At 37.3% G+C, this 11,091-nt stretch overlaps 1 protein-coding gene across 1 annotated transcript in view; it reads left to right on the top strand.

The window, feature by feature from the left end:
• Nucleotides 1–10,814, top strand: part of LOC124556611 (polyamine-transporting ATPase 13A3-like) — a 281,733-nt gene extending 270,919 nt beyond the window's left edge. The window contains exons 19-21 of the mRNA XM_047130578.1: nucleotides 1,871–2,019; nucleotides 6,077–6,261; nucleotides 10,601–10,814. Of these exons, the coding sequence (XP_046986534.1) occupies nucleotides 1,871–2,019; nucleotides 6,077–6,261; nucleotides 10,601–10,738 (472 nt within the window). The 3' untranslated portion in view covers nucleotides 10,739–10,814. The remainder of the gene's footprint in view (nucleotides 1–1,870; nucleotides 2,020–6,076; nucleotides 6,262–10,600) is intronic.
• The last annotated feature ends 277 nt before the right edge of the window (nucleotides 10,815–11,091 follow it).

The following is an 11,091-nucleotide window of genomic DNA, read 5'->3' on the forward strand; positions in this document are numbered from 1 at the left end:
CTCTACCTGTCCACCCTCTGGTCCACCGGATTCAGGACTGCCTCCACTTGGGGGGGAATCTCTGTGGCGTTCCTCTGGATCCCCAGGACATGTTGGTATCTGTGGAAATGAGTCGACTGATATAGCAGCCAAGGTTGCAGTCTCTCTTCCTCAGCCTGCTGTTTGCATGGTTCCCTTCCTTGATCTACAGAGTGTTTTATGTCGTTGTGTTGCTCTTCTATGGCACACACATTGGTCGACACTTCGTAATAATAAATTGTGGGAAGTGAAAGCTCTTTCCTGTGCTTGGACCTCCTCCTCCCAAACTCGTCGTCTGGAGGAAGTAATTTTAATTAGACTCCGAATAGGGCAATGTCTTTTTAGCCATCGACATCTTTTAAGTGGCGATCCTCCCCCGCTTTGTCCCCACTGCTCTCAACTGTGGATGGTGAGACATGTTTTACTTGAGTGCCCCTATTTTACTCCGTTACGCTCCCGTCTACAGCTGTCGCCTGATATATCTTCCATTTTAGCAGATGACACGCACTCAGCCGATCACGTTCTCGAGTTTATTAGTGTCAGTGAGTTGATGTCAGTCATTTGAAGCTCTTTTTGGGGACAAACAACTCCCTTCTATAGTGGTTTTTTTAAGCTTTTCTTCTGTTTTTAGTTTCCCCACCTTTTTTGAGTTTCGCTCCCATTTCTGCTGGTTTCCAGTTTGGTTTTTTACCTTTTCCTAAGTCACAGATCAGGCGCTAATGACCATAGCAGTTTTGCACCGTAAAACCACAAAAAAAAAAAAAAAAAAAAAAAAAAAAAAAAAAAAAAAAAAAAACACCCACACAAGTCTGGCAGATGGAGCCTACATATTTAGGCATGACATTAAGCTGTATGTGAAAGTCAGATGGGGTTAGTATGATAGGGTAGGCATGTGAGGTTATCATTCACCATTGTATATTACAAGTAGTCACATTTTTTACTTGTTATATGTAATGATTAGTCAAATAATAGAGAGAGACTCTTAGAAAAATTTAAAATCTAAAACCTTTTTAAAATTAATTTCCATGAATGGAGTCAGGCTGCGCTGCTGTAAAGTGGGATGATATTGCAGGACACTCTTGTAGATCAATTGCAATTTTAAATATGTGTCACTAAAGATTACCTGCTTGTACAGCTTAACATACAGTGCACTAACTTACAAGGCAAAGAGATGATCTTGATCTGGACCTCCACATACAAAAATTTATATATGGAGCCTGATGCCCTTCCTGTGACCACAAACTCTAGTTACTGATTTAGATAAACATTGTGCTGTGTATATTTGTGTTGTTAATATTCTGCTTTTGAGTTTGAAGTGGGAAAAAAGTAACATTTTACTTTACCGGTGTGGAAAATTGCCAGAAACCACACTCACGGTGGTAGATGTAAGAGATCAATTGTTGTTGAAACAGCTCATGAATTCAGTTTGGATCTCCTTGTCATGCAAGGCAGTCTGCTACATTTTAAGCTATACAAGATGGTTCAAACAGGGTTATCACATCTGGAACAACAGAATGAGATCCGCAATATTAATATTTCACAATAAAAACATAAATGTTACTGTTTTGGATTCTGATTTTTCCTCTTTTCCTCATGACAGTCATTCTTGAACAAAGATTGTAGATCAATGAATTTGTGAGGCTGGATCTGCCGTTCTAAAGAACTTGGAAAACAAGGCTTATTTTTAACTATGTTTGTTCTACACACCACAGTCTGCATTGCATCTTTTAAATGTGCATATTTTTTATGTGTTGTTTTTTATTCTTAGTCTTCAAATTGAAATGGAAGTAATCTTCTACAAGTTTTCTACAGATAGCTTTTCCTGTAATTAATTTGCATTATTTTTCTACAGGTTTGTGCCCATTGATCCTTCAACACCGGGGGAGCATATTTTGTCTTGGGAAAATACGACAGTATTTTGTACAAGTTGTTTTCAGTATTTAGTACTTGCAGCATTATTTTCAAAAGGCCGTCCACATCGTACACCATTTTACACAAACTGTAAGTTTTAAAGGCTCAATACATGTTTATTATGGTATATATAAATAATGGGAAGACTGAAGGTAACCAGTTGATGCACTGAGTGATTGACAAGCACATAAACAAAATTCAAATCTCCGTAAGTGTTAGGACAATGTGCCTGTCATTAGCTTAACAATACAGTGAGTAGATACCACCCTACCCAGAACTTTCCAGTATTGTATAATTTTACCTTTGTGTTCTCTGGTTATTTGTTTTGGTGTTCAGTGGTGTTAAGTGACAGAAAATTATGCCAAATGCAGCTCTTTATTCTGTCTTAAAATCTTGCTGTTTTGTGTGCTTTGTGCAAAAGAATCTCCATGGACAATTCAAATGAGCAAGTACAGAAACTAGCACTCAATTTAAGGGCACACTGTGCTAATAACAAAATATATTTTTGAAAGATGTGCCATTGCATTGATGCATGTGACTTGCATGCCAAAAATGCAGTACTTTATTTTTGCACCTCAATCTGTAAGGTATTGCAAGCTACATAAACTGCCTTGTTCATTGTCTTATTATTTCTTTTGTTACTTTCTTTTGAGATTTTCACATGCTTGTTTTGATGAATGGATTGCAAAAATATCAGAACAAGAAATTAGTTTCACAGATGTCTTACCAAATAGCTGTCGAGAGAGAGAGAGAGAGAGAGAGAGAGAGAGAGAGAGAGAGAGAGAGAGAGAGATTGTCTGTTAATTATACTTGTCACATGTGGTCTGTTGATTGATTTACTTCAGGCAGCATTATTAAGTGCACTGTTTATTTAGGTACAGAGAAATGACTTATCTTAATTTTAAATATACAATTGATTTCTGTCTCAAATCTACATAAATCTTGCAGTGATACAATGCAGGATGATCAGTGGAAGTTCAATTTGTATAAAGTTATAACGTTTAGGTGCTGACTGATAAGTTCATAAATCAGTGCTGGCAAATGGCTGGATGATGGCAAGACCATGGCCATTTCCTTCCCTTGTTCTTTTCAGGATGAATTAGTTCTCCATCTGTAATGACCTCACTATAAGTGGAGAAGCTGCCTCTCTCCTCTTCCTCATTTTGCACTCCCTCACAAAAATTCATAAACATACCATATACTCTCACAGCCGTGATAGTGTGTGGATCAGACAACAAAGTCTCTCTTTACAAACTATTTAATTAGTTAATCACAGTTAGAATTTTTAAATTTGTCAGTTGATGATCTTCTGTAAGGGAGTTACTGAAATTATTTGTTATTTGGTGTAAATGGGCTCCAAAATTTACCTAAAACATAAATATAATCTTATTTTCATTAAAATAGTTGTAAATATCTGCCTAAACAAGAAAAAGTGTCTTGGACACTCCCCTTGTAAATAAAGCTGTCATAAATGTAATCATATGCTCCCATGAATGGGGTTATGATAATGACTTTCAACTGTAGTGTAAACAACTCTTGGAAGGCTGTCATAAGTCATCTGGCAGTCTTCGTTAGAGTGCCTCCACATTTCATGTTTTGCAACTTCATTTACAGACCAGAATGTAACATACCACTCTTGATAGAGGATACTTGATACCAGTAGCATTTATTGCTCTTCCTATTACATTTATAATAGTGCATGGTAGAAATGGTTGCCTTTAAACTCCTGTATCACTTTTATCACCAATATCCATTATCAGTAATATATGAGTTCCCATTTTGTGATTATATAAACTGTGCAATCCATCAACAGTATTTTCTTCACAAATATATCCTTCCTTGAATTTGAATCTGGAACACTTGGTGTGTAAACTATTCTGTGGCACTCTAAGAACATGTTAGTGGCATATAGATTGGTGTATTTGAGAATTTCATTATTTTTCTTATTGTGCGTAATATTCAGTACGTAGACTAGTGACCAGAAGTGGTGTGTAACCAGGAAATGAAGTTGTCTCTCCTGAAAAGGATGTCAGGTGTGTTAGAAAGAAACATATAGCTTAATGATATGGCGTTTGGCATACAGCAGTGTCCAACACTTGTAATTAGTGCAAGGGGGAAACTGGAAAGCCCTTGTCATGACAACAAAACAATTAATAGAGGATATATTTATTCCTACCTTCCCACATCCTTGGTAATTAGAATGAATTCTCTACTAGGTGGCTCAAGAGTATTGGCAATCCCTCCCATTCCTGATCAGGAGCTTGTGAATGTCTGGTAGAGCCCTTGATGACAGGAGACTGCCTGCTGTTTCACCATCCCAGGGCACTCCAGACAAGATTCAGAATCCTTGTCAGCCAGTCTATATGAGGATAACTTCACCCTGAGAAATTCATCCGCTTCAGCAGCTCAGTGTGGATGGATAGTATTTGTCAACCGCAAACAGAGATGTGACACACTGCAGATCCATTCACTGTGAAGTCTCTTGATACCAAGACACCACCATCCCTACCCCAATAAACTGATCTTTGCTTGATATTATTGTGATTTTACTGGGTGTCATTTTCCCTCCTAGGGAGATGCTTGACGAACATCATTCTTCCAGTTGCAGTTGGATTCATTTATAAAGAGAACATACCTCTATTGTCATAGTTCTATCTCAGTTCTTAAAAGTTCACAGTAAAGAAGTCTACTTCTGTCCTGCCATGAACTGTATTTTAGGCATTCTAGCCAGTTTCTAAGAGCCTTGGATACATAATTTGTCAGAAATACACCTTTAGATGCTTGGAGGTCAATGAAAAATTGTTTTCCAAACATCCCTCTACTTTTCCACACAGGTAAGGCTAGACATCTGTCCAGTTTTTGGAGTGATTACTCTTAAGTAACTTTGTACTGCCTATAATAAACACTGTCTTGAAATTACACTCCTCAGCACATTCAATACTCGGAGATTATGGTGTCTGTTGGACCAGCATCAAGGCACCTGAGAATTCCGCCCTGAATAAAAGAGTTTAAAAGACATTGTTTGTGGCATTATACAGCCAGTGATACTAAATGGCTACACTTCACTTACAACGAAAGTATAAACACAACTGAGGCACCATGTACTGCTTTGATTTTCTCTGAGTCATGCATATTTCATGTTCGGAGTACTCTGCTTTAATACAAATAGACACATGCCCATTTTGTGAGCGAATCTGGATCATTGACACTGATTTACTTATGTTTCTCTTTCCATTTTCCTCCTTCCATGCTTAAGCTTAACTTTTGGATATTGTCAATAACATAGTCATTAGAAATGAATCAGTAGCCCAGTTTGACAAGAATGAGGGAAGAAATCTCTACCTCAGGAAGAAATTGATTGTTGAAGAAACCATAAAGAGAATGTAATCTAGAAAATTAGGCAGGCATTGAAACCACACTCCTCCTTAATGTAAGTCTTCTGTCTTGAGCATTGCACCATCTTGCTTAGTACAAGTAGTCTTTCATGTGCCATGGTGTTCCTTTGTTTTAGGGTCCTTCATTAGAATTTGTTGAGCATCTCTCTAACACAGTTAGTTAGCCACACACAGCTTATTTGCTATTTTCAGCCTCCTAACCATTCTTACTTAATACAGTCCCGTGTAGATGACCAACCAAAGTGTGGGTAATACAAATGTCATGCTAGACACATCTATTACATTTGATAATGAACATCTTGTTATACAGCGTAAGCTGCACTTCAAATGTTTTTACTTGTCAGACCAGTATTCAGGCATACAGCTTATGAGCCGTGGTGTATACTGTGCCCATCTGTATCAGATGACATGTGTGTCATATTAAAATGTTAAAAATTTATCATCTCTGTAATATGCAGATCATCATTTGTACATATCATGAAATTTTGAATTATTAAACAGAATGAGAATGGGCATCTCTTTAAAATATAACATTTATCACAGTTGAGTTGTATCTTGTAACAGTTCTCCCTATAAATTACTCTCTCTTATTGGGCTGCTCTTGTGCAAGATTTATTTTCTCTTTGAATGGCTATATAGGACTATTTTATCTATGTTAGAGTTTCATATTTGTGTTACAGAAAACTAAATACCATTTATAACTTTGATATTTGTTTTCCTGACAAGAATTATCACTTACTGTTCTCGTTTAGGTCTGTTAACAACATTACTCATAACACTTGGCAGTTTTACTACATGGTTGTTAGTGTATCCCTTAAAACCAGTGGCAGAGTTTTTTGAAGTGGAATCACTTTCAGATGTTGAAGGTCAGCAGATGTATAGATTATATCTACTGGGATTTTCTGCAGTTCACATGATCTTAGCATTCCTTGTGGAGGTAAGAAACTTTTACATCATTTAATTTGTATTTTGTATGGATGTATTTTGTTTTTTTGCTATAGAAGCTGTTTAGTAAAAAGGCATAACTGAACGGTGAATAGAGTAATTTTGTGTGAAGTAATGGTGAATGCATTCATATTTTAAGTACAAAATAAATGAGAGGGAAAGATTTGAAGGTGTCCTATATAGTGGCTGAACAGTTGTACTTAACAGAGAAATATGTCTTGCTCAGTCTCACAGTATTAAATGCTGTGATAAGGAAAATAAAAATGTGTATCATTTTAGTAGTTTTCTAATACACTATTTTGATATGTGGGACAGGTTCATAAATGGCTATCAACTGATACGTATTAGTATTTACAATTATAGTATTACATACATTGAGGCACAAAAATAGCAGTAGAGCAAAGTAAATTAACTAAATTTTTCCATAATCATTAGATAAGCACCCCTTATTTTATCTATTCTGGGAAAAGAGTACAGTAAAATATGGAAATAGCGGTATTCCTCACAAATATCATCCCCCCCCCCCCCTCTCTCTCTCTCTCTCTCTCTCTCTCTCTCTCTCTCTCTCTCTCTCTCTCTCCCCCCCCCCCCCCCCCGCCCCCCCTCCCCCCGCTCTTCCTTTGAGTCATCAGTCTTCTGGCTGGTTTCATGTGGCCCGCCATGAGTTCCTCTCGTGTGCCAACCTCTTCATCTCAGAGTAGCACTCGCAGCCTATATCCTCAATTATTTGCGGGATGTATTCCAATCTCTGTCTTCCGCTACAGTTTTTACCCTCTACAGCTCCCTGTAGTACAATGGATGTCCTATCATCTTGTCTCTTCTTCTTATGAGTATTTTCCATACATTTCTTTCCTCTCCAATTCTACGCAGAACATCCTCATTCCTTACCTTATCAGTCCACCTAATTTTCAATGTTCATTTGTAGCACCACTTCTCAAATGATTAGATTCTCATCTGTTCTGGTTTTTCCACAGTACATGTTTCACTACCATATAATGCTGTGCTCCAAATATGTATTCTCAAGAAATTTCTTCTTCAAATTAAGGCCTATGTTTGATACTAGTAGACTTCTCTTGGCCACAAATGTCCTTTTTACCGGTGCTAGTCTGCTTTTGATGTCCTCCTTGCTCCGTCTGTCTTTCATCATTTTACTGCCTAGGTAGCATAATTCCTTAACTTAATCTACTTTGTGACCATCAATCTTGATAAGTTTCTTGCTGTTCTCATTTCTGCTACTTATCATTACTTTCGTCTTTCTTCGATTTACTCTCCGTCTGTAGTTGTACTCATTAGACTGTCCATTCCATTCAGCAGATCATTTAATTCTTCTTCACTTTCACTGAGAATAGCAATCTCATCAGCGAATCTTATCATTGATATCCTTTCACCTTGAATTTTAAGTCCACTCTTTAACCTTTCTTTTATTTCTGTCATCACTTCTTCGATGTACAGATTGAACAGACTACATCCCCGTGTTACACCATTTTTAATCTGTGCATTTCGTTTTTGGTCATCCACTCATATTATTCCCTCTTGTTTCTTGTAAAACCTGTATATCACCGTCTTTCCCTTTAGCATACCCCTATTTTCCTCAGAATTTTGCACTATTTGACGTTGTTGAACTCTTTCCAGGTCAACAGATTTTATGATCATATCTTGGTTTTTCTGTAGTCTTGTTTACATTATCAACAACAACATTAGAATTACATCTCTGGTGCTTTTACCTTTCCTAGAGCCAAACTAATCGCCATCTGACAAATGCTCACTTTTCTTTTCCAGTCTTGTGTATCTTATTCTCATCAAAAACTTGGATGCATGAGCTGTTAAGGCGATGATGAGATAATTCTTACACATGTCAGCTCTTGCAGTCTTCAGAATTGTGTGGGTGATTCCCCCCCCCCCCCCCATCTACTATTCTCCTTTTACACAGAAATCAGTGGAAACAGTAATTTGTATTTATGCAATAAAAAGATCTGACATGCATAACACATTAATAATGGAAGTAGTTTGATAAAAAAACACCTTTGGTCTCGCTGCTGATAATGTGATATTTCAATTGATCACATTATAGTGACTATCAGTAGAGCATCAAGGACTGAAGAAGACTTCCCTCAACCTGAAATTTATTAGCTCGCTGTGTAAATTGCATGCATGCATTAAGATAATGGTGGTAGACTGACCACACTAACCTGTGGGCAGAACCCTCAGTGATGGAATTGTGGAACCTAGCTGTCCTCAGGGTTGTCACTCCTCATGGCCATTGGCATACTCCACCTTCTTCATCTGTAGAAAATTGTGTAAATGAAAGGGGGCCCATGCATTATCCAACTGGTAGCCAATATCAAATTTAATCAGATTTTATACCATGCATATTCCCATGGATTTTTTTTAAATAATGGAGTCCCAATATGATGTAGCTGTGGTGAAAATGATTGTTTTATCATACTGCATTGAATGTCTGAATGGAGAAACAGTGTTCAGCAATAGCATTGGTTCCATAAGACAAGTACAGCACTGATGTTCAGTACAGTACTCTCCCATGTGGTGCATGACTGACTGTGTAAGCCATACCACATTGGCAAGATTTTTGTGGATTCTGGCCTGCTGCAATAACAAATCATACTTCACTGATCCCTGAAGGTCTGAAATGTTAGAGTGTGGGTGGAAAACCACTTTAACCTGAAATTTCCTGGAGGATTCTGACTATCTTGAGTGAAATATTGCCAGCGAATGGAAGTAAAGCTGGGGATTTTACTGGTGTGCTATTCTCTTTATCCAGTTCCTAGTTTTTGCCCTTAAGTGACAGTGCCTTGTAAATCTAGTGGCTAGAATATCCATTGTCTTTGGATGGGCAAGCTCTTCAAGCAAACTATCCAGATCCAAGGCTGTGCAAGTTGTGTGTGCCAGTGTTTTAAGCACGCTCATAATTTCCAGTGGGTGAATTTTCAAATTAAAGTCCGTATGACTGGCCTGCAATAAAGTGAACTCTCCAGAGGGCCCTCATTCTTCTGTCTATGGAGCACTTTGAAGAAGGAGCGCTGGAGTCAGCGTGTGTAGATGAAAGTATCATAGTGTGGCCACAAGGAGAATATAAATTAATGGAGTTTTTACATCATATCAATTCCTTTATAAAAATGTTCAGTTCATTATGTAAATAGAGAAAGATGGTTGTCTGACTTCCCTTCTTGGCTTAGTAAAATGAAAGAATGATGGCTCTCTGGGGCATTCAGCTTACTATAAGCCCACTCGTACCAACTTATACTTGCAATAGTAGAGTTTTCATCACCTAATGCACCACATTTTCCTGTTACAAGCATTTGATACCTGATAAGTGATTTTGGAATTACAGCTCACCCTGCAATTCCCTGCTTACAGTGTTCCTTTTGTATTGTTTTGGTGCTGACGAAGTTCGTGAGTACAACATTCAGTTCTGTAGTGACTTTTGCAGCTGTTGTCTTCACAGTTTTCATCACAATTCTCATCACAATTCTCTTCAATACTATATGTCATCACGATCATCCAACTCACACTTTCATCTGCATTGTGACTTAGTGGATGATGATTTTTCCAGTTTCCCTGTATGCGGACGACGGTTCAATCCCGCGTCCGGCCATCCTGATTTAGGTTTTCCGTGATTTCCCTAAATCTCTTCAGGCAAATGCCGGGATGGTTCCTTTGAAAAGGGCATGGTTGACTTCCTTCCCTAATCCGATGAGACCGATGACCTCGTAGTTTGGTCTCCTCCCCCAACACAACCCAACCCTGTATGCGGTATAAATCTTTGATATGGTGTCTCTTGAAATACAAAACACTTCAGCTACCTTGGTTACGGAAGCACCCACCATATGAGCACCAACAATTTTTCCTAGCTCAAATTCACTTAACGGTGACATAATGCACTCAAAACTACAAAGAATACTGTTCTGACCATGACTGACACTTGCAGTTGAATTGAGGACATTGCACAGGTGACATTCATGGTCAGATACTACAGTGCAACCTGCAGGCTTGGCTAGTATCTGCATGTAGGTTGTCATACATTTCTCATGGTGTTTCCATGTATATTGCAATATGAAAAATGAAGCTCATTTAGAGTGCTATTACAAGCACACAGAATAAAATTTGACAGCAAACATGCCGCAATACTAAAATAATGTAAGTTAATGAAGAATCTGTGACAGGTAGCAGTTCCTGTAAAACACATTTATAACATTTTATTGTAGTTGCTACTGTAGAAGCATTCATAGTGAAGTAAAGAGTATTAATTATTTAGAATTTGTTTAGAGGTGCAACATATTTAATCCATGTAGGATATTTTTTTTTTTTTTTAGACCTGTGTGGCAGACAAGAAGTGGATGAAGACATTTCTTCATTGCATCACAAGAAAGCATGAACCAAAAAGTAGATATAAGAAAGTATGTCTTGATATGGCTACTAATGATACGTTGTTAAATTATGTTGATTCGTAGAGACAGCTGAGTAGTGTGTAACTACTCATATCTTACATTTATGTTTTTTCTTTGTTTTATAAAATCTCCAAAGTATTTCAACCACATAGAAACCAAAGAATTTTGGTGTCAAAAATGGGTTGTATTCAAATATTATTTTATAAGAAAGAATTAATATATTATATAGTATTACATGAATCTTTAAATATAAATTTTATGTTGATCAATCAGTGTGAATCTTATAAGTATTTTTAATCTGATTTTGTCAATTTGTTATCATGTTCTGTAGCAAACATATAGTAGCTGTTGAAGTCATTCAGTTGACCTAAGGAAAAAATTTTATTCCATAGAATGCTTATTTTAACTGTGATGAT

This window comes from Schistocerca americana, chromosome X (genome assembly GCF_021461395.2).
Source record: "Schistocerca americana isolate TAMUIC-IGC-003095 chromosome X, iqSchAmer2.1, whole genome shotgun sequence".
NCBI classification, from domain to species: Eukaryota; Metazoa; Arthropoda; class Insecta; order Orthoptera; family Acrididae; genus Schistocerca; species Schistocerca americana.